The sequence below is a fragment of the Stegostoma tigrinum genome, chromosome 37, assembly GCF_030684315.1.
Source record: "Stegostoma tigrinum isolate sSteTig4 chromosome 37, sSteTig4.hap1, whole genome shotgun sequence".
Taxonomy (NCBI): domain Eukaryota; kingdom Metazoa; phylum Chordata; class Chondrichthyes; order Orectolobiformes; family Stegostomatidae; genus Stegostoma; species Stegostoma tigrinum.
The window spans coordinates 26,037,648-26,062,631 of NC_081390.1; the positions used below are offsets into that span (position 1 = coordinate 26,037,648).

Sequence of the window (24,984 nt, forward strand, 5' to 3'; positions counted from 1 at the left end):
CAGCCTGTCCCCATGTAAATGATATTCAGCATCTCTGTTCCAGCCAAAGTGTAGAACATCACATTTTGCCAAATTCCATCTGTCATGTTTTTATCCCTCAGCTAACATCTCGATTATTTGGTGGTGGGTTACTATTTTTGGAACCTAGCAGAGCAAATATTAGCTACTGCACTTGCCCTATATTACAGCCATGACAAAACGACAAAAATACATAACTGGAAGAATAAAGCAATTTGTGCCCCCTTTATTTCTGTTTACTCCACTCTATCATGTTCTGTACACAACCTTCATTGTCTTTGCTTAAATACCTCTGTAGAGAGTACAGACCTCCCAGAAACAGCATCTATTGTCATGGCGATCCCAGTTCCGTGAGTTGACAAGTATCAGTTAACTCCTCAATTGAATGAAATTAGCAGGTGTAGAGGATAAAAATATATCTGAGTTGCAATGTTATGATTCAATCTGGAGATTTAAATGAGCAAATGATTAATTTCATCCTAAGACTTGAGGTTTCTTGATATTGTTTCACCCCTTTCCTGTTACTTCGGTGTATGAACATTTGTTAGTCATTGTGCGTGCTAAGTATGTGACAAATTGGTGTAATGAGATAAAGCTTCTCAGTGAAGGGAAAATCTTTGACTCTGGAGCCCTGTTTCATCCTGCACTGAGGTTATAAGAAACAATTTCACGGCAATCATATCGGGGTCTGTGTAATGAAGCAGTCAGAGTATATGACATGAAGATAGAGTAAGTGGGAATAGTGGCTATAATCTAATTAGATTCACATTGGAAGCAGATAAAGGAGAAAGAGGAGTTCAAGATAAAGGGTTGGAAGTGAGCCAGTTTCAGGGGGATGAAAGGGAAACCTGCGCACATTAATTGGCAGGGAGAAAACAGAGTTGACGCTGCAAGCACACATTTAAACACAACATGAATAAGTTAAAGCTTGAGCCCATTTCTTCTCAATAAATGAGATTTGACAAAGGTAGAAGCTCCAATAATCTAAAAGGCTACCTAGAAAGTTAAACTAAGCAACATTTCACTGCTTATTGCATTGTACTGAAGACATGCAGACTCCAAATGATCATCAGAATAAAATTTGGTGAATTTGTGTCATACACTGTTATTCAAACATGGGCTAGCTAGTGCCACCAACAGCTGCTGGGGTAAATAGCTACTCATTGCAGGGATAAGTATTTCATATGCAAAGAATAAAGTGATAGTACAGGAAAATGGATACGAATGGACAGTTCTTCAAGCCGAATGGCCTCTCAATGCCCCATACATTTCTGATATTTCCTGTGATTTCTGTAATAATGCTGCATTTCGAAGCAGCTGAGACGTACCTTGTTGGGCCTTTGTGCTGGAGGACGGACCATGTGTGACACTCTGGCCATCCACTGTGGCAGCTGTCTTTGTTTGGAGTGGGGATTAGCAACTAGGAGTGAGAAAGATGCCATTGCTTTCCCAAAGAGAGCAACTGTCCACAGGCAGCCCATCACATGTGTTAGCAGAGATGTGTAAACAGCCAGGAAGTTGCTGCTCAAGAACACCACAGCAATCACACAATGGGCTGCTGAAGCCAATTTCTAATTTATCACGGGATGTGAGTGTTGCTGGCTGGGCCCAGCATTTATTGTCCATCTCTAGTTGCCCTGGAGAAGGTGGTGATGAGCTGCCTTCCTGAGCTGCGGTCCCTGTGATCATGCAATAGGAAAGGAGATCCAGGATTTAAACCCAATAACACTGAAGAAATGGCAATGTAATTTGAAGCCAGGAGGATAGGTAGTTTGGAGGTGAACTTGCAGCTGGTGATGTTCCCAAGTATCTGTCGTCCTTGTCCTTTGAGATGCTGATGCTCATGGGACTCACTGAGCGTCGGTGATGGAGAGAATGGATACTTGTGGATGTGGTGCCAATTAAACGCTGCTTTGTCCTGGATGGTGTTGAGCTTCTTAAGTGTTGTTGAAGCTGCACTCATCCAGGCAAGTGGGGAGTATTCCATCACACTCCTGACTTGTACTTTATGGACAGATTGTGGGGAGTGAGGAGGAGAGTTACCTTCCACAAGCCTCTTACCCTTTAACCTCCTCCTCTTGTATTTAAATGACAAGGTCCAGTTCAGTTTTTGAACAATGATAACATCCAGGATATTGATAATGTGAGATTCACTGATGCCAAAGCCAAGAAATCTCCAGGAACAATGTTTGAAGCTTTCCTGCTCCTATGATGCTGTATGGCCTGCTGAGTTCATCCAGCTCTACACCTTGTTATCTCTAATGGTTAGATTCTCTCTTTGTTGGAAACAGATATTTTCTGGCATTTGAGTGGCACATATGTTACAGTAACAAATATTGTCAAATTCCATATCAAAGAACTTCCAATACTAATGTTCTAGATTTCAAGCATACTGACAGCTAAAACCTGAATCAAAATCGAACGTTTCCGATTAGCTATGTGTATGGGTTATGCTGCTACAATACACTTGGTTTATTTTCATTCATTTAGGACTTGTAGGAATCAATGGCTAGGCTAGCATTTACTGTCCATCCCTAATTGTCCAAGGGGCATTTCAAAGTCAATCACATTCCTGCAGAACAGAAGTCACATGTAGGCCAGACCAGGTATGGATGGCAGATTTACTTCTCAAAAAAGGGCATTAGTGACTCAAATGGGGTTTTACAATAATCAATGGCCATTGTGATTACCTAGTCACCTGCTTTTATTAAAATTCCAGATGTTTTTGGGGGGGATTAATTTAAAATTTCACTTTCTGCCCTGAGGTTGGGTTTAGCAGTATTAGCTGGGTGACATTACCACACAAAGTACCATCTCCTTCCTGGATCTCCCCCCTTTAGGTTCTTGTCAATGTTTGGAGGTGGCACTCTTCTAGGCAGTTCTGTCCAGTGAGACAGATACTGCTCCTAGACCCTTGTGACTCCAGCTTATCTGTTGCTTCCAGTAGGCTTCTTTCAGTCTCAGTAGTTCAGTAGAGACAAAGAAACTGCAGATGCTGGAATCCAAGGTAGATAAACTGGGGGCTGGAAGAACATAGCAGGCCAGGCAGCATTTGGAGGAAAGGAGCTGTCAACATTTTGGGTATAACCCTTCTTCGGGTCCTGACCTTCAATGCTGCCTGGCTTTCTGTGTTCTTCTAGCCTCCAGTTTGTCTACATCAATAATTCAGTAAACTCCTTGATTACCTCTGAACAGACTGAATACCACCGTCGGGTACAGAGTTTCCCTTTATTCTTCTTCAGGTTATGATCACATGTTTCACTGTCCTCTGCTGTCAGCAGGGCCGCCTTCTTATTTATATCTTCATCATTAACATAATCATTTCCCAATCATAACACAATCACCCTTTAAAATCTTTAAATCTTTAAAATCTTTAAAATTCCCCTCAGAAGCAGGAAAGTATGAAATCAAATATTTCCAGTCATCTTCTTGGATCACATTCCTTCATTAGGAGAAGATGTGCACTGATAAAGTGCCTATTGGACATCCTAAAGCAGTGGCTAACTTTATACTAATTTTTGTTGAACAAATTCCAGAAGAGTAACTGGGCTGAATACGCATTTAAAGTTGTTACGGGTGGTGTTAGTGGAGGAAATAATATTGGTCGGATCACTCTTAACTGTATTTCACAGACCATGGTCCAGCCCCAAGAGATAGCGTCTGTTCTCAACAGCTTGACACTTTAAAAGGTCAGGCAAGATTTGTTGAAAGGAATGGACAAGGTCAATGGAAAGAAAGCTTTTCTGCTGATGGAAGAATCTAGGATAACGATGTTAAGTTTAGAGTTTGGTCATTCAGGAAACACACTGGGATATGGTTTTTTGCAGCCTTATGGGAAACAGACACCAAAGCCATGTCAATGAAATAACGGTGCAGATTACCCATGCTGTCATTGAATAGCAGAACAGGGTAGAATGGCTTCCAGCTGTTCCCATCGGTAAAGTATCAATTTTGTTATGTTTCATGAAGATTCTGTCCATGGGGCCTAGCAGGTTTCCTCACAGGCTTGTCTCAAACCTGCCTCATTATCATGATAACAAGCCCCTGTGCTGTCTCTGCCCATCCGTCAGATTTTCCCACTCACTGTGGGTGCAGCTCTTCGCCACTGCAGTGATGCCTCAGGACCCATCGCCATGTTAAAAAGGGTGTTGTACACCCAGACAAGCACTGTCCGCCTGGAGCTGCCCTGCATGCTTTCGGATGTATGCCCCAGACATGGCAGACAGGGGAAAATTGGCAGCCCAGTTTTCAGACAAGGACCTAGAAGTCCTGCTGCACTGGGCAGTGAAGAGGAGCGATGTCCCCTTTCCCCCAGAACTTCCAGAGGAGACCATACACCAAAACCTGCCTGGCTGGTCTGAACTTGCCATCATCTTCGAGCTACTACCTCATCCTCACTCTATCTCTCGAACTGAACCTACCTCCTCACTCCCTACATGAAAAAAACCCTCACTGTGACTGCCTTGGGTGTCTGACCAACTGTGCCCTTGGCCAGAGCTCAGAGACTGTCCCTGAGTTATGTCGCTGGGAGCCCCTGCCTGAACGATCTGACTGAGACCTATTTCCCCTCAGAGCAGGAAATATAGCCTCTGTTTGCAGCAGCTGCAGGGAGTTTGCTGGCACTCGATGTAGGTGTGAGATCGATGGAGCACACTACCTCACAGCAACATGTCCATTCCTTTGACTGACATTGGCAGAGCACTGAGACACACTGCACGGTGCTGTGTCTGTATTAAAGGGGGAAGCAAGGGAGACGTACAAATAGTGTGCCCACTCTGGCTGAGGGAGCAGGCCACAAAAGGCAATGCAAGGTGAGACAAAGAAGCGATGCCATGAGCACCCACATAAGCTCAATGTGAGTGATTGCTAAGAGAGTAATAGACATTTCTTGAGATTCCCTCCTCATGTCCATGAGCTGGGTACCCATTCCTGCACACAGCTACCTGACAGCAACATTCTAAGGAGAGGTACCAGTGCGGTGCAAAATGCAACATTGAAATACAGAACCATACTGCCAATGGGTCAGAGATGTATCGTGACGAGATGTTGAGGCTGGTATGTTTCAAATGCCAAGGTCCATGGTCATGGGATGATCCATGCAGAGTACCATGAGGTCTTGGTACTGGCTACCTAAGATGGAGGGCCAGGGGAACAAGCAGTGAACTGAAAACAGTAAGAACTGCTGATGCTGGAGTCTGAGATAACAAGGCGTGGAGCTGGATGAAGATGACAGGCCTGGCAGCATCAGAGGAATGGGAAAGCTGACGTTTCGGGTCAGGACCCTTCTCCAGAAAAGTTTCCGAAGTGTCAGCCTGGCTGCTTGTCTAATGCTGCCTGGCCTGCCAACCAGTGAACCGGAGTTGTGAAGTTCTCTGTCAGACTTTCACGTCAGAAATTCTCCCGGAGAATGTGAGATTGTCACTTAATCTTGCCTCATTAACACACAATGAGGTTGTTAAAGAGCGCTGCTGATGTCTTCCACTGGAAAGAATCTTGACCCAAAGTCCAATGCTTGAGTTAGAAAATTGGACATTTTTCTCCCACCCGCCACCTCCCCAATTTCCCCAGAATTTGCCATACCTGTGTTGTTCAGGAGCCGGGAAGATTATGCCCTCTATTCCTGTTTGTCTGCAGTGTGACAGATCAGAGTCACAGGCTAGATCAGACTGGACAGATCAGGCTGAAATTTTGCAGCATGCCTGGAACTCATAATTTTTTGATGGAGATAACTTCTGAGCTAATATTTGTAAAGTGAGAGGGTTGAAAGAGGCTCTCTCTGACGTCGTCATTCTGATGAGCAGGCTCCGGGATTAGGGAAAAGAACTGCACCCTTTTCTTTAAAAATAAAGTTGATGTGTGTAGTAGTGACAAAGTCTCTGATGGCCATGACTATTATTAATGGTATGGAACAGAAGTGTGAAGTGTCAAGCAAAGTTATACTAGTGAAAGCTTATGTATTATTCAAATTCCAGTCTAGAATCTTATAAGGTATTAAGGGGGGGTTCTGTACCTATGTCTGATGTAAACTCCTAAATTGGCCTCTCCTACTTGTACCTCTTAATGTCCAGGTCTTAAGGAGACTGCTGTTGATATAAGAAAGGACAGTTGTAGGTCCCTTTCAAAAACCAAACCAGAAATATCCAAAATGTAGCTTCTTGTGAAATCAGGAGAGCTTCCTCTGGCACATGAGAACAACTGCAAATGAGACTAGCCCACCTTTAACATCCAGCCCTTTCCACCGCGCCCCCCGCATCAATCCCAGTCAGCTCCTGACCATCTCCCCAACTCCTCAGTGAAACATGCAATCCCATTTCTCCCCTTCCCAGAACTTCATCACACCCAGGAGTTCTGAAAAAGGTGCGCTGAACTCAAAGCATTAACTCTGTTTCTCTTCTCACAGATGCTGCCACACCTGCTGAGATTCCCCAGCAATTTCCATTTTTGTTTCAAATGCCCTGCATCCACAATTCTTTGTTTAATATCATTGTTATTCAAAAGCAAACTGATTTAATTCCTTATATACCTGAGCTTCTGATGTATTAAGGAGGAGACTGATCCTTCTTCCCTGATCCCAAAAATAAGATTTACACGTCTCAGTCTGTTCCATTATGATATGCAAGTGCTGGTGTTGGACTGGGGTGGACAAGGTCAGAAATCACTCTACACCAGGTTATAGTCCAATAGTTTATTTGAAATCACAAGCTTTCAAACCTGTATTACTATACGTCCCTGTCGTGTGATTTCTGATTTGGTTCTGTGATGCACAATAATGGCAATTAAAGTAGAAATTAGTTGAATCGATTTGATGCTCTGAAGCTGTAATAAATGAGCAATATTTTCTCTGATGTTTATAGTTGCCATCTCTGCATTGGGTTCTGTTTGTGTTTATTTTATATATACAATCACTTCAAGTCCTATTTGAACCTAAACATATCATTTACTTTACAGCTTACACCTGTGTATTTGAAGGGTTCACATGTATCATCAAGAGAGTATTTTTCTTTTTAATTGTATGACATTTGTGTTTGATGAAACAACTACATTAGCCTGTAAAAGTTAATTACATCTTTAATAATTGAGTACTTGGATCACAGTTAAATGAAATGGCTTTAAATTCTCGGCACTGTTGACTTAAGCACACTGGAGGGATTGTGTAACCAATAATAAAAGACATAGGAAAGTCATTTGTTTTCACAGCATGGGCAATGAGACACTGGCAAAGGCATGTTTATTGTCTGACCATTGTTATGGCTCTGGAGAGAGAAGATTGACCATGAACCATGAAGTGTGAGCTCAGAGTTAAGCTCGGACGCAGACAAGGTAGTGGTGGCAAGTTTCCTTCTTAAAGGATATGAGTCAACCTGTTGGCTTTTACAGTAATCCAGTAGTTTTCATGGCGGTTTCTTTTTCCTCAGTTCCAGACTATTAATTACCAGATTTGTCAAATTCAATTTCACAGTAGTAGCATTTGAACTCTTGCCCTCTGAATTGTTAGTCCAGCTTTATAATCCTGATGCTACTGTGCTGTGTTTGGACAGCGATGTACTTAAGGATCTCTACTTGACACTTAGCTTAGAATGAAAACCCAAAGCATGCTGGATCTGACAATTAGCTCTTATTTTGGACTCAGTTGTACTTGGAGACAGTGTTGCTGTGAGGAACTACCTTGAACAGCTCATTCTTTGCAACTTGCAAACATTTAAATTTTGCTTTAAAATAAGCAGAAGATACAGTGGAGCAATGGAGTCAAGTGTTACGGCAACAAATGAGATGTGGGATAAAATATATATCTAGCCTATCAGCCAGACCTTTCACCTTTTAGACACTTAGAAAGGAGCATTTTCCATTTTTTTGTTCAGGTTTTCAGCAATGTTTTTGGTATTATTTCAGTATAATCTCAAGATTTCCTTTCTAATTCATAGCCATGCTGCTCCCCAGCACTGCAGAGTTTATAAATTCCGTTCCTGTGCTGAAATAGCAAGTTTAGGAGGTATTTTCAGATGCACTCTATTTAAATCCTTTACCCGCTGTCTGTGCTGGGGCATATTATCACAGCAAGTAGTGGCATTTCTTATATGGCAAGTTTTAGAATTAGAATCAGCTTTATTATCACGTATACTCACAGGAGTACAGTGAACATTTTACAAGTCACTGCTTAGATACCGAGGTACCTAGGTACTGATTCTGGAGTACAAATTCTTGGTGAAAAAGGTAGAAAAATAAAGAAATATGAAGTCCACAATAAATTATAAAAATTGAGAAATAAGAGTTCAGAATAACAGTCCTTCCCACCCCAACCACGCCAGGCTTCACTGAGACCAGGAGCTCAAGTCCATGCTGCAGCCAGGAGTTTACGTCATCAGGCCAATGTGACTAGTGCTAGTATCTACTGTGCTGGAATTGTGTAAATCTCCTCAACAGCCAAGAAGTGAATGTGAGAAAAAAACTCTGCTGCTCAGAGTGACTGTTTAGATGGGTGCACTCTGGCACATTCAACATTGAATGAATTTCAGTACGTGTAAGAATTATTTGAGATAGCGAGTGTGGGTGTAGAGGAGCCATGTGAGTGGTCCTATCATCTTATAAACCCAGTTAAATATCACACTCAAACTCCATTCTCAATAATAACAGCCCATTGTGTGGTTAGGCTGACTCATGAGGTTCATTCTGTTTTGCTGCTGAAGTTAGATTTGCCCAATGACTCAGCGGATCCAGCAGCATTTGTGGAGAGAAATCAGTTAACATTTCGGACCCACTGACACTTCTTCCAGCAATTTATGTTTCTGTTATCGATTTTCAGCTTTTTTAGTCTAATTCCTGATTGACACAATGCTTTCAGTTTTTTTAAGATAAGCATTCATGGAGTACGGGTGTCTCTGGCTGGCTAGGCCAGCATTTATTACCCACGGGGCATCTCAGGATCAGCCACATTGCTGTGGGTCTGGAGTCACAAGGTAGGCGATGGTACAGTGCAATATCACTGGACTGTAATCCAGCACCCTCGTTGATGTTCTGTAAACATGGCTTCAAATCCCAGCATGGGAGATGGTGATAATTTGAATTCAATAAAATCTGGGTGTAAAGGCTGCAGTAATGGAAAGCATGTAACAAAACTGAGCCACTAATCTAAATCATTTTTCCATCCCCACCCTTGGCTGCCTTCCGGAGAGACCACTCTCTCCGTGACTCCCTTGTTCGCTCCACACTGCCCTCCAACCCCACCACACCCGGCACCTTCCCCTGCAACCGCAGGAAGTGCTACACTTGCCCCCACACCTCCTCCCTCACCCCTATTCCAGGCCCCAAGATGACTTTCCATATTAAGCAGAGGTTCAGCCTGCACATCCGCCAATGTGGTAAACTGCATCCACTGTACCCGGTGTGGCTTCCCCTACATTGGGGAAACCAAGCGGAGGCTTGGGGACCGCTTTGCAGAACACCTCCGCTCGGTTCGCAATAAGCAACTGCACCTCCCAGTCGCAAACCATTTCCACTCCCCCTCCCATTCTTCAGATGACATGTCCATCATGGGCCTCCTGCAGTTCCACAACGATGCCACCCGAAGGTTGCAGGAACAGCAACTCATATTCCGCTTGGGAACCCTGCAGCCCAATGGTATCAATGTGGACTTCACCAGCTTCAAAATCTGCCCTTCCCCCACCGCATCCTACAACCAGCCCAGTTCGTCGTCCCCCCCCCCCCCACTGCATCACACAACCAGCCCAGCTCTTCCCCTCCCCCCCACTGCATCCCAAAACCAGTCCAACCTGTCTCTGCCTCCCTAACCTGTTCTTCCTCTCACCCACCCCTTCCTCCCACCCCAAGCCGCACCCCCATCTACCTACTAACCTCATGCCGCCTCCTTGACCTGTCCGTCTTCCCTGGACTGACTTATCCCCTCCCTACCTCCCCACCTATACTGTCCTCTCCACCTATCTTCTTTACTCTCCATCTTCGGTCTGCCTCCCCCCCTCTCCCTATTTATTCCAGAACCCTCTCCCCATCCCCCTCTCTGATGAAGGGTCTAGGCCCGAAGCGTCAGCTTTTGTGCTCCTGAGATGCTGCTTGTCCTGCTGTGTGCATCCAGCTCCACACTTTGTTATCTTGGATTCTCCAGCATTTGCAGTTCCCATTATCACTAATCTAAATCTGCCAGACCCTTATCTGGTCTGACGTATATGTGACCCCAGCCCCTCCGCAATGGGGCTAACCTTTAATTGCCCATTTTAAAAAAATTCATTCCCAGGATGTGATTGTCATTGGCCAGGTCAGCATTATTTCTGGCCTGTAATTGCTGTGGGTCGGGAGTCACATATAGGGCAGGCCAGAAAAGGCCGGCAGTTCCTTTCCCTAAAGACTTTAGTGAACCAGCTGGATTTTCCCCAACAATTAACAATAGTTTCAAGGCCATCATTTAGACTCTCAGTTCCACATCTATGTTGATTTCCAATTTCCAATTTCACCATCAGCCACAGTGGGGTTCAAACCCCAGTCGTCCGAACATTAGATCAATTGTTTTGTGATAATACTTCCCTGTATTTTCTGTGCAGTTCCATCATTTACCATGCTGGGTCTGGAACCCATTCCCCAGTAAATTATCTCAGTTAATGGTTTAATAGTCAACCGAAAATGCCCCCAGGCCATCACCTCCTCTTTTCTGCTCACTAAGTGAACTTCCACAGTGTTGTAGAAAACGAAGCATGTGTTGTGTACAGTTTTTATTATTCAATTGTGGGACATGGGTGTCACAGGCTGGTCCAGCATTTATTGCCCTTCCATAATTGCCCTTGAGAAGGTGGTGGTGAGCTGCTTGTTTGAACCGCTGCAGTCCATGTGATCCACAATGCTGTTAGCGAGGGAATTCCAGCACTTTGACCCACCAATGCTGAAAGGTGTCATAATGATGTGTTGGTGCAACCTCTCATTTTGGAAAACATTGCATAAAAAAAAGAAAATTGTGTTACTTCTGAGATTTATTTCATGAACCAAAGAACACATAATTTTTATCACTCAACGCTCAGTTGATACTGCTGAAATTGTATTTAAAACTCACCTGGTAGCCCTGTTATTGGAAGAAGAAGGTGCAGGAGGTTGTGAGTATGATGGAGACATTAGTCATGCAGGGTATGTCTGCATAATGTCCGGTCGGTCACAGACAACTTGATGGGTTTTGGGGAACTTCCAGTAATCTGTTACTCACTGTGGGCGTTACTGTGGATATGTTACTGATGTGAAAACCAGGAACTTTGCTTCATGGGTCTATCTAGAGCAAGTGGACTGTAGCAGTTCAAAAAGGCAGCTCATATTGTTTCCCACCTTCAGGTCTTCTCATTTGAATTAATGCAATCTGCCCATTTAAATCCTGCCCTTGGAGATGCCTGGGAAACTACCTCCACATTAAACATGCGGCCATAAGCAGAGAGGTTTTTTTGGTTGAATTCTGTGATATCAAATCCTTTTAATTGTTCCATATCCATCCATATTCATCCATCTGTTCGTTATGTGGGGCAGGCACAAGGCTAGCCAGGCCTGGGGGAGGAAGAGATTATTGAAGGTAGGAGGTTGGTCTTGACCATGCGGACATTGAACAAGTGGAATCCCATTCTCTGACTGGCTGGCTGTGGTAAATCCAGCGTTCACCTCTGTTCAAGTTAGTGTCTGATGAGATTGCAAAGTTTAACACTTTTTCATCCCATAACTAATTTGACGTCAAGAATTACAGAGCTGAATTGCATCTCTGTCTCCCATTGTTCCTAAGCTGGGTGAAAGGAATTGGTCATGTTTGTCTGCATAAGGAAGAATGTTTTAGATACTGACAATGTCTATGGGTTTATCAACAGATTTATCTATGTGAGAACTGTCGCTCATGTGACATGTTGTGACGATGTCTGAGACAGCATTGCTGCTAACCTGGGCATTAACCAGATTTACAAAGCATATCTTAGTTACAAAGAATACTCCATTTGAGTGCTCCTGGTTTGATGTATCAAATAATGTAAAGTCTGGCTGGCTTCTTAAAAGTTCAAAGCAAGGTAATAAATTAAAACTATATGGTGTTGTAAATATTACAGCAATGATCTTCTCGTAATAGTCCCTTGTGGTACATTTCATTTCCATGCACTTTTTATTGGCACAGCAAGTAATTTCCAATTTGTTTGGGGTGAACTATACATGTTCCACATACCATACTGGCTGACATATCTCCTGTCTGCCTGATGGCTTTTCCTGATCTTGTTCTCAATTTTAAATGTCTGGGTGAAGGAAACTGGACACGACAATAAAAGTAAAATTTTGCAGACGCTGGAAATCTGAAACAGAAACACAAAAAGAAATTCCACAGGTCTGGCACTATCTGCAGAGAGAGAAACAGAGCTAACGTTTTCTTTGGAAGTTCTGTTTCTCTCTCTGCAGATACTGCCAAACCTGCTGGGTCTCTCCAGCATTTTCTGTTTTTATGTCGATGTAATAAAGTTGACTTCTACATTCCTGTCTCTGCCTGAAGAATGAGGTTCAAACATGCCATGCTTTATATTCCTATTCATAACAGACACTGAAAAATAATGAACCATTTCTGCACTAAGCTTAATCACAAGTACAATGTCGTCAGTTGTACACACTTTGTGAGCTTCTTGTGTGCCCTTGAAATTTCACCTAATGACCATCTCTAAATCAATTTTCACCTTGGTGCTTCTTAGAAATGTATGTGTGGCTTCACGTGCAGATTAGTTATGTACAAAACCATGTGATCTGTTAGTAATTAGCAATGTCTGATATAACTATTAGATAAAATATCCAAGTTAATGTGAAAATCAGAAAAAACATAATTTTCAGAAAGCGAAGGCTAATTAAGAAACTTAAAGATATGTAACTCAACATTAAACTATTGCCTTGTATAAATTATTTTGCCAAGATACTGATGTTCCTATTCAGGGATAATCTCTGTTCACCAGGACATTGCTTCAAAATACAGAAACAGAAACAGAAACAGAAGCGGCTGGAAAAGCTCAGCAGGTGTGGCAGCATCTGTAAAGAGAAATCAGAGTTAAAGTTTCTGGTTCGGTGACCCTTCTTCAGATCTGCTGAGTTTTTCCAGCAACATCTGTTTTTGTTCCTGATTTACAGCATCCAAAGTTCTTTTGGTTTTTACTTCAAGATAATTTGGTTTGCAAGATTTAACTGTGCTTTCGGAAATAGCGTGTCAGTACCGCATTTTTCAAACATGCTTGTATTTCTTAAAATATAAGCTTGAGGTTTTTTTAGGATCTGTAAAGAAATAGATGGGTTGGAGAGAGAGAAAGCTGTTTCACTGGTAGAAGAGTCTAGGGATAATGTTAAACTGAGTACCCAATTGTCCAGGAGAGAATGTTGGAAATCCTTCCTTATACACACAGCAGCCCAAATGAAAAGCACTCTCTTGCAAAAAGCTATGGTTATCACAATGTAAACTGAAGATCATTAGCTATCTGTTTGACAAGCAAAGACTAAGCAATAACATAGATCAAAGAATTGCAGATCCAGAACTGAAGAAGAGTCACTGGTATCTAAATATTGTGAGATAATGGGAACTGCAGATGCTGGAGAATCCAAGATGACAAAGTGTGTAGCTGGATGAACACAGCTCCTGAGATGCTGCTTGGCCTGCTGTGTTCATCCAGCTACACACTTTGTTATCTTGGAATCTAAATATTAACTGTTTCTGTCTCTGTAGATGTTGCAGAGCTGTTGAGTTTCTCTGGCAATTTCTGTTTTTGCCAAAGGCTAAGGCATTCAGATGAAGTGAAATACAGATAAGCCATAATCTCATTGGTATAGATAAAATGGAGGGGCGGAATGGCCTTCCCTGGTTTCTGTGTTCTCCATAATCCTGGTTATCCTACAAGTACCACTGAAGCAGCTGATTGACCCTGGGCCAATGGAGAGTGTGGGAGAGCTTGCCAGGAGCAATTTTAAATTGAACCAGCTTGGTGATCTGGCCAGTTATATAGATTTTATGTTGTTCCAAGCTTGGTAATGGAAACAAGCCAACCACATTTCTGTAGGCAACAAAGAAAAAATAGCTTATTACAAATTAAATTTACTCATCACACACGCTTAAATTATTGCCAAAATACTGATTGAGACCATGCAAAGATAGATAAAACTTATTAAGTATTGAATGTTAGATTGTGGGGTAGATATTAGTGACAGACAAACAGTGGTCAAACAGTCTACAGAACTGCAATTGTGATTGAAACAGATCCCATGGGTTTCTTGGAAACTGCACACACACACACACACACACACACACACACACACACACACACACACACACACACACACACACAAGATTCCGATTTGACAACCTGGCTGTGACGATCTCATGAAAGCCATCTCATCATGGACTGCACCAGTGGCTGCTCCTGTTCTGGGGGTGGGCCTTCCCTTCGTGGGACTACACTCCACTGGATTGTGGAAACTGCACTCCAGCACTTAAATGCACATTTGCAGCTTTTTGTAAACAATGAACTTCACCAAATCAATATTATCCCTGGGTATGTTTCCTACGTTGCCTGATGTGGCCTAGTCATGGGTTTACGTTTTCTTTCCTTGCACTGCAATGACCTATTAGTGGCACGTTTATTTTTTTCTGAGCCCCTATAACTTCCAGGATTTTTAGGGCACTGACTAAAATATTTAGCTACCTATTAAAACCACGAGCCTCATCCTAAGTTGTAATAACAAAAGTCATTCAGCTACTCTTTTTTACTTCTCAGTGAGACACTAACCATATACATTAGGTGCCATTCGGTTGGGTTTTCAGCAGTTAAACAGTTCTTTCCTGCTGACAGACTACTTCTGTCCCTTTCTTTTCTAACTCCAATTAACGGTGATCTCAGAACTGTGCTTCAGGGATCAATTGAAAATCTCGTTCCCAGACAATATTGAAAATAACTAATATTTTGGAGCAGTCAAACATAGCAACCCTTTGGAACTGTCTGCCCCCTGAACGTTACAATATTCACTATAGCTCTTGCTGCACTAATTGATAGAATAAAGAAGGAATTAATCACAAGAGTAATCCTTGACAACAGAATAAGATTATTCCAGATGAATGCTGTGCAATTTGCTAAGCAACTTGCAGGAGAGCATCCTTCCAGCCTGTTTCAATATACGAAGTTCAATCTAGCAGAGGATGGCATCCTGGTCAGAATGCACTCTGATTCTGAGGCTAAGTTTGTTTGTTTCAGCTTTGGTACAGTAATGGCACATTCTTGAGCCAAAGATAATGCCTGCCCTACATTTTTAATACAGGGTCACAAACAATCAAAAGGTTGACCATTAGGGCAGTTAGAGTTGAAGACTAATTTATTTCTCCGTGCAAAGAATTAGGAACGTACATTGAGGAATGAGGGAAGGTTAATCATCTCATGGAGACATGTACCACTGGTCAGGTATGAATATTCAATCATGAGCCTTAGTTTACAGATTTTGACCATCACCACAACTCATCAATTCCAATTTTGGGAAGATTGAGTGCTTTCTCCCCCCGCCTAAAGAAATGAAATGATATTATAAAACTTGGGTAATCCTCAATCTCTGTCTCAATGCACATGCTCTTGGAGGTAACAGTTGACCACAAATCATTTATGTCCTCTATACTTCTAAAAGTGAAAGGTAAACTCAACATAATCCTACCAGATCCAAGGACAGCTCTTTCATTGAGAGGGAATGACAGATGCCTCACAAGTCGGCACAACATCGAGGGCTGAAGGGCCTGTTTTGCGCTGTATTGTTCTATGTTCTATGTTCTATGACTGTTTCCTGATGGCCACCATGTCTCAGGTCAAGGAGGAGTTTGAGAAGGAGTCTTTCATTAGAACCTTTTATGGGGGTGTGATGGCCTATTAGGATTATTGCTTGGTTATTAACCCAGAGACTCAGATAATGCCCTGGGGACTTGGGTTCATAACCCACCAGAACAGATGGTGAAATTTTAATCCAATAAAATTCTGGAATTAAGAGTCTGACAATGACCATGAAACTATTGGGGAAAATCCTAAAATATATCAAAGAACTGGAAGTCTGGAACCTAAAAAAGAAATTGCTGGAAGAACTGAGCAGGTCTGACAGCATCTGTGGGAGGGAAACAGAGTTAACATTTTGGATCCAATGACCATTCTTCAGACCTGCTGAATTTCTGCAGCAATTTCAGTTTTTGTTTGAAAACCCCATCTGGTTCACTAATATCCTTTAGGGAAGGAAACTGCCATCCTTATCTGGTCTGCCTTACATGTGACTCCAGGCCCACAGCAATGTGGGTGATTCTTAACTACCCTCTGGGCAATTAGGAATGAGAATGCTGGCCTGCCCTGCAATGCCCATATCCCAAGAATGAATGACAAAAAAAAAATCCTCAGTCAGTGCCAGAGTTAAACCCACGATGTTGGTGTTACCCTGCATTGCAAACCAGCCAACTAAGCTAACTATACGCCGCTCTGTAAGTTGATTCCTACCTTCCCATGGAAAGAACTCTCAACCAATGGCTTTTGATTTCTGTATTCAGTTATTCAGCACTCATTGTTAATTAGCTTGCTTGTTCTGATGTTACCTATGCCTTTCATTTCAGATGCTGTAATTCTCAATATTTATTGAGTTACAGTAAGTTAATTAAGTCCAGCTGCTTCTGTATCGGTTCAGTGACAAACCTCAACTGATAGCAGCTGATTGTTAATTGTTAGTTACTCTGAATGAAGTCTGTCAGTGGAGATTATAACAATTTAACAATGGCTTTTCAAGTGGCTTCAAACTTTACCCATCTAGTCATTCTCTATCCAGTTCATTCCCACCCAGTAAGGTTTTCAGCCTTAGAGTTGTGTTTTTTAGAGTATTTATATTCATGTTGCAACATATTAAATATAGCTTTGGTTTTCATAATTAAAGGAGTCTTTAATGGGTGTGTTACCCCATGTTCCAAGCTGCACAACACATTGTGTCCTCGAGGGATTATTTAATCCTTGTGTAAATAAATTGACGGGATCAAAATTCATTTTGACTAGCGGAGGTATTTTCTGGAAACTGTGTGTGATATTGTTTGGCGTCAGATCAATTCTGTCAAAATACCTGCACAGATTACAAGGACTTTGATTAGAATATGGAAATGTGATTGTAATATTGAGATTCCTGCTGAGGACTTCAGTGGATAGTGTGTGGCCAGGACAATACAACGAAGTAACAGTTTCTTAGAGAGATAAAGTGGCGATGCTATGGTGTAAAATCCAGAGGGGATGATCAACATCCATGCAGTTTTTAAGATCAAAGATAAAGAATGAAAATGTCACCTTGGCATTGCACATTCAATTGCTTTCGGAATACTTTGAGCAGCATGTTTTAATGGATTGTTACACTTGAATTGATATTGAATCAATTACCAGAATCCCTGGTGGCTTCACCAGTGTCATAAGTTCCAGATTCTTACAAATTCTCCATTGCAGGACAGTTCTGCCACTCTAAGCCACAGCAGGTACCAGGGTTCTCAAGGTAGGTATGTTCCCTCCCCCATCCAGACGCAACACAAAACAAGTATCTGAATGCAGTGTTTTCCTTTGGTCTTTTTGATGTCAGTGAGCCATTTTCTGACATCCTGTTGGGCTCCCTTATTATGAATGATCTCGTCTGACCTCACAGAAACCGGCATTGTGTGCTTCTCTCTGGGGTTTGAGGATCATGGTGGTCCCTGAAAGTGGAGGGCCACCTTTTCAGACCTCCTCCGTAATCAAATTGACTTTCGCTTCAAGAAATATTCTCTTCCTGCTGAAATGCAGTCAAATTATGGGGATTCTCGGTTCATTAATGGTTTAGTTGATTACACAAAGCATCAAAAAAAGTTTGATTCAGTATTTTAACAGCACACGTGGAACATGTCTTAAAGACGTGCACACTTAACAATTGCTTCCTTTCCAATCCAGCGTCTAATTTGATTTTTAGTTTGTTTTAATGAAACTTTTAGCCAATTTTAAAGTTAATTTTGCAACTTGGATGCTATTTCTGATAAGTGATGCTTGCAAAGATTCTTGGCTTAAAATAGAATTAGATTTACTTCTAAAAGAAATCTCTATCCAAGTTAATGTTTACTCACAATTTTACGCAGTTAGCAAGATGTATTATCTTAAGTTTAAAATTCCAATCTTGGTAATTCACTGGATGAGTCAAATGAAATCTTAAGATCTTGCCAGCTAATCAATACCTGGGACTGTACAGAATGGAGGAGGGCGTTTGGCCCCTGGTGCTGATTCTCTGAAAGAGCTATCCACCTTGCTCAATATCTTATTCTCCATTTTCTCAGTCAGAGGAATAACCACTTGTGCTGTTCAGATTATTAGGCCCTTTTTTAACTTTGTGCCTACAATTAAACATGTGCCAATATTGAAGTCTGAAAGTCTTGTGCTGTTGACATGTCTTGTGATGTTATCCCTATATTTTGTATGTACTGCAGTGCAGTGCTGAGGGTGTGTTGGTCTGTTGGAGGTGCCAAATGACTAAGAGTTAGGTTGATGTTAAGGGCCCTATTTATCTTCTTGTGTTTCCACTTTGCAGTAACTGCAGCCTACTCTGTAGTAGGCCTCAAAGAAATGAAGATGCTATTCTCCATAACAGTTGAGCATTTTGTAAAGATGACTTTACAGTTTATCTTATACAAGTGCTCATGTCTACTTGCTGGTATCTGCCACATTACTATTTGTGGTTTATGGGTGTGATAGCTGTATTCAACTTTGTGTACTTGGGCAGTTGGTAATTGGGGATCACTGATTCTATTATTGTTGACATAAGGTCACCAGATGAACTGGCAGATGTTTATTCATTAATAGTGCAAGACATGTTTGGTACCGTCAGTGTTATAATCTTCTTATTCAAGGATCCTAAACCTATTATATAGTACTAGCCAAACAAAGAGACAGGAGATCCTTGTTTTGACAGTGTTTGTGCTCTATATGACCCTTCACTTGCTATTGCTAACATGTGTTTCTCTAACATGTGTTAACACAGTTCCCCTTTTTGGAGTCTCCGTATTATCTGTTTCAATTTCCCTGTGTAGTAGAGCATTGCACAATCTAGTCAATCTCTGGTCCCCTGTTTCTATTCTCCCCCGCAGGCAGAAATCTCTTCTGTGCATCAGTCCTTTCAAACAAACTCCTTCAGAACTATAGAAACTCTTATTAGCTTACTCCTCCTCCTCGGTAGAGAGAGGAGCTGATGGTTACAGTCTCTCAGTCCTTGTTGATCTGCCTTTGCATCTCCTCCAGTAACTCTGTGTCATTTTAGTGGAAGTCCTTCCGCTGGGCCAGAGAGCTCTACAACCTGTTGCTGTTCTGGCTCAGTGGTTGATTATAGTAAGCTCTACAATGCCACTGAAATGTTTCTGTTGCATGTTTCCTATTTTTCTATGTTTGATTGTTTATGGAGATAATATTTAAAAGCTCCACCCTTAACCTAGAGACCAGTTCCAACGATTTACTCACTACCTGTTCACATTTCGACCTCTTCCTACTATAGTTTCTACTTTCTGGTGGCTTAATTCCCACACAGTGAATTAAAGGGTCAAGTTTCCCATTTCCTGTTTGTTCAGGCACTAACCTGTGATTGCTGTCACTCTGCAATAATTGGTTGCCATCTGTAAATGAATTTGCTGTTCTTGGCTACTCTGATCTGAATGCACTTTAAGCTGCAGAAATGCTTAAAATATCTTAATCTTTGCAATTTACCTATATATTACTGTACAAATTTCAAACATTAACCCCTTGCTACTGAAATTCTGCTACAGGTTCACCAGATCTGTTTCTTTTTCATAGAAAGTCCTTTTTGGGCTATAATCATGACATGATTATGGTACCAGGATAGGTTGTCTCTGTGTGAGCACAATTTGTGAGAAAGCTGTTAATTTCATTCTGAAGAATGCATTTCCAATGTTGCCACAGGTAGCATTCAGAGGAAACCTGTCTCTGCTATTGTAAAAACAGAATGAAGTTACACATCTGCTATTTGTTTCAGGAGAATTTTTCATGTGATTTTGTGTCCTGGGTATTCAGGAATTTTCCGTGACCCTGAAGATTGATTGGAAACACAGCTTCTGGTACTTATCAGAGTCAGTGTGATCCACAGAAGCATTTGACCACCTTGACTCACAGAACTAGTCTGCAAAGTGTTCATGCATAACAGAGCAGTGATGTTTAAAATTGATAACTTATTTAGAGCGAGGTTACTAATTACATGCCCCAGGACTAGCCTTAGTCTGTGAAGTCAGTTAATGTGGCCATTCTATTTCTTTATGGTACATCATGGGTCGATTGGTAAAGCACTTACTTCAGAGTCACGAGGCTCTGGGTTCAATTCCCTGCCCGAAGCATTGACAATCCGAGAGGTACGCACTGCAGCCCTACACTGCTTGAGGGACGGTCTCGTGGGTGAGATGCTCAACAGAGGAAACCCCCTCCCGACCACCTCCGCCATTTCAGGTGGATGTAACAGATCCCATGGCAGCGTTTCGAAAAGGAAGGCAGTTATCACTGCTACCCTGACCAATACCTAAACCTCAAGCTATCTCAAAAAAAAACACTTTGCTGTTGATGGGAGCTTGCTGTGCACAAATTGGCTGCCATGTTCTCTACAATTACAGCTGCCGCTGCAATTCCAAAAAGTGCTTCAGCGACTGTGAAACAATTAGAAATATCTCGTGATCTTGAAAAGTGATCGATAAACATGCCGTTTTTTCCCCTTTTCTATATTTTTCAGAATCATGTACATGAGCTGGTTGAGAATTTAGTGTGAATGAGTTGGATCATAGAATCATAGAATCCCTACAGTGTGGAACATTCAGCCCAACAAGTCCACGCTGCCCCTCTGAAGAGCATCCCACCAAGACCCATTCCCCTACCCCTGCATTTTCCTTGTCTAACCTGCCTAACCTGATGATCGGCCATGGACATACGGAATAGCAGAGCAGGCTGAAAGGGCCAAACGGCCTGTCCCTGCTCCTAGTTACAATGCTTCTCTGTTTAACTTCACTTCCCCAAATGGCTTGACCCTGAAGGACTGGAATAGGCTTCTCCTGATTGGTGGATTGAGACTTATTAATGAGCATTTTTTTTCCACCATCGATCAGTCTTTTGCCAGTTTTCCAGATCCAATGTGTCTGAAGAATTAAACTATGGTGTTTGCTGAGCGTGGGATCTTATGCAGTGCCAGGTTTGGGAGTGAATCACAGCTCACAGCACATGCAAGGATGAGGAACTCGGTGAGTGTTGTGCCTGATGGAGGCAGGGCACCCTGGCCTCTGTGGCCCTAGGTCCTGCCGGTATACTTAAAGAGCCCCCATACAACCACTCCATCTCTGCGAGCCAGGAGCAGCACATGGACTCCCTGAGTGGGTACCTGCAGCAGAAACATTCTGGAATCCCCACCCTTCCATGCTTAGCTCCCAGGGGAGGACAGAGCAGCAGTTAATCACTCCAAAGGTTAAAGTTGAGCTTGCCAGATGCAGCCCTCTAATGCACAGCTGGCTCTTAACGTTTACATTGTTCTCTTCTGCAGAACCTAATTAGGAAGAGGGACTTACTTCCGGTGAGCTAGCCTCTTATCCAGCATTTGTGAGATGCAAAAGAGCTTCCCATCACTTACCATCGGGAATTGCAACTTGCATTTAAAGTTCCAGGAGCTTCATCCCACCATCAGCACTAAGTCCTTCTGACCAATTCTGTTGCCCCTAGACAGCTCTCTTCCTGCTCCTGGGGCCACCAAAAGATTCCACCACCTTGTTAGGGGGAAAGGATGTTGAGTGCTTAGTGCATATGCAAGGAATTCGAAGACATGTGGGCCTCAGATATTTTGTGTGTGGTTTATGATATTGTCTACAGGAAAGTTTTAATGTGTAGCAGATTTGGATGGCCTGGGAAAGTGTATAGGGGTTTGAATGTTTGTATATGGATTTGGATAGTTCATGAACATGATGAAGAGTATTTTTACACGGAAGGACAGCTTGGATTTTTTTTATAAATATGTGGCTGTTTGGATTTTGTACTTTAAGTGACATTTTTCTGTGTAAACCACTACAGCCCACTTTCATTTTGTGACACTTTATGAGGCCAACTGTTCCATTGCATTGACAGATTTGCTTAAAAGAGACAGCGTGTAAAATTGAGAGTCAACTGCAAGGAGAGTTGGACATGTAACCCAACCACTGTCTCGGGTTTGGCTTCCCTCAGCCCCAATATTGAATTGCCATTTCAGGATAAGTGTATGGCAGCTTGTTTCTGTGTGGAGGCAGGAGAGTCACAGATTAGTTCCATAGCACACAGTGGTTTGTTCAATTTTACTTCAAGCATTAGGCGCTGACTGCCCAGAGTGTAGAAAGGCGAGTTTGCCATGGAGAATCGAATAACTAAAGGGGATCCGTGAGAATGTCTCCTCATCCTTCCTGAAGCCAAGGCACAATACTTTCCTCCAAAAAAAATCTTTGTTAAATATTTCCCAAATAATTAATACATTTGATCACACCCTCTTTCTTAGTTATTGAGTGGAAAATTAACTCCACCTTGCTGCAAAGCTATGCCAAATGAAGTATAAGAACTAGCTGACAGTGGAGAATCTTAAAAATTATTGACAGCTTCAGATGTTTAAATATAATCCAGGAGACAGAGCCTTTTACACACAATACTAGTCTGCTGAAGAAGTGTTCAGCTCTTGTTATTTATCCTCAATTGTGACTATCCCTGTTCCTGGAGTTTGCAATACAAGGATCTTCATTTTGACAGATGCAGTGTAATAATGATGGAATATCTTGAAATACCTTGTGAATGTATTTGTATCTAACACTTGAGCCTTGTGAAAACACTTTTGCTCCATCCAGAAATGGGACAGATCAGTACATCAGTTGTTACATTCCAGCAGTAAGTCGAGGCTGATTGAACTATTACACGCTCTGAAAGCCGTGAATGAACTGTTCATTATGTAGCCGAGTCATGGTTCATTCAACATGCAATTCATACTTAGGCCATGTCAAAATGTGACCACATTAAAATTGCTAGCATTTAACTGAAACTGAAAGGAACCTTTTGATTACTGTAGACACCTAATGCTGAGAATGGTGATTTATTCCATACGAATAATAGAAGTCTATAAGATAAACAGTACTTTTCCAAAGTAAACATTTGCTTAGCACCTCAAATACAGTAATGCTGACATTGTTCTGTGAAATATATCAATTACACATTTTAGATATAGCAGTCTTTATCATTGATAGGTTCTGCATCCAAGTCAGTGTTTTATCACAGGTTTTTGTAACAATTGATGCACATGATTTACATCAGAAGAGTTTGTACATATTTAATTAAGTGCTTTCTTAATTAAACTACAATGCTCTATCAACTTTAAATGCCGTTTTTGTTTGCACTCTTTTGGAAAAGCTACAAGACACGCTTAACGATTGTTTGATGTGCTTGGGGAAATTTGTCATGTAGGAAGATGTGGATTTAAAAGCCTCAAGATCTTTGGAAATATTTGTTTGTTTTTCAAAATCTCAAGTATTTCTAAAGCACATGATATTAGATATCTTTTGTTTGAGAACAGGCCAGCAACCAGGCAAGTTAATCAATAACCCAAAGCAGCATAGTATTGCTGGGTGTAGTGAACCCCTGGAATTCGGAACTGTGAATGATACATATATTCTTTGCTGGTATTGCTAGCTCCTGGGAAGGGCTGCTTATATCTGCACTTAAACTGGTGAGCTGGTTCGGTATTGAAGATCAGAGGTGGTCCAAGCCAAGTGACAAACAAGAAGATTTTTAAATGGAGTGGACATTTTTATTTTTAAAATTTGACGACAATTTATGTTTTTGTCACTTTAGTAAATAGGATGTGATAGTTGCAAACGCAAGTAAATGTATTTGTATTCCCCACTTGCTAACAGCCTGCCTACTGTTTCCATTCTAGGACCACCAGGAGAAAAGGGAAGACACGGTCGCAGAGGTATTCCAGGTAGGTGACACTGAAGGAACATTTCACCTGACGGAGGAGCAGCGCTCCGACAGCTTGTGATTTCAAAGAAACCTGTTGGACTATAACCTGGTGTCATGTGGCTTCTGACTTTGTCCACATCTTAGAGAAGGGAATCTCAGAAACAAGTGAATTATAGAATGCTACATTGATGTATTTGATGCCAGATTCTCTGGGCAATACCTTAATGATTGAGGTGGTAGGGTTCGGGCCAGCTGGTTGGAGGGATGATCAGAGACCCCTGGTGCCTCTCCTAGGCAAAGCCCTGCCAAGCGACATGGTCTGTGTCTAATCGCACTGGTACAGTAACAGCTTCCTACACAGGCTGACCCACAGGCACACCAGATAACAACAGGCCCACTCACCACTTGGTTAAACCAACTCATGGCAGGCTGATCCCTTCAAAAGATCCTTAAAAAACTACTTAAACACCACAGCTGGCAGTTGGACAGGAAGGTTGATCTGGGCCTCCCCGTCCAGAATCTAATTCAAGTGGAGGCAGGAGGATTGTGGGGCTTGGGGACATCAATCTTATTCAATCCCCTTCCTCGATCCAAACTCACCAGCACCAGGAGTTACAGATTCAGCCCTACACAGAATATGCTCCTTTCAGATAGATTATTCACACAACCCACTTAGTAGAGAAACATCGTGACAAAGCAACAAAGTTCTAGCTATGAAATAGTAGGAACTGCCAAAGCTGGAGTCTGAGACAACAAGGTGTAGAACACAGACACAGTGTTTCAGCTCTGGCTGTCCATAAACCAGCAACATCCAAAAACTAGACCTTGTTTTTTAAGCCAGTACACGTGAAGTTTAATTACTCCGAGATGAGTACAATAACTTGCCTGGTGCTGTATTGGTGCTATGCTGTGCTGACTGGTTATCGGTTTTGTGTGCCTGTCTTTTCTCACATTCCGAGTGGGTTTGAACAATCCTTGA

At 42.0% G+C, this 24,984-nt stretch overlaps 1 protein-coding gene across 1 annotated transcript in view; it reads left to right on the plus strand.

The window, feature by feature from the left end:
• Window positions 1-24,984, plus strand: part of col13a1 (collagen, type XIII, alpha 1) — a 222,011-nt gene that overhangs the window by 73,174 nt on the left and 123,853 nt on the right. Inside the window, exon 3 of the mRNA XM_048563494.2 lies at window positions 23,980-24,024. Within this exon, the coding sequence (XP_048419451.1) occupies window positions 23,980-24,024 (45 nt within the window). The remainder of the gene's footprint in view (window positions 1-23,979; window positions 24,025-24,984) is intronic.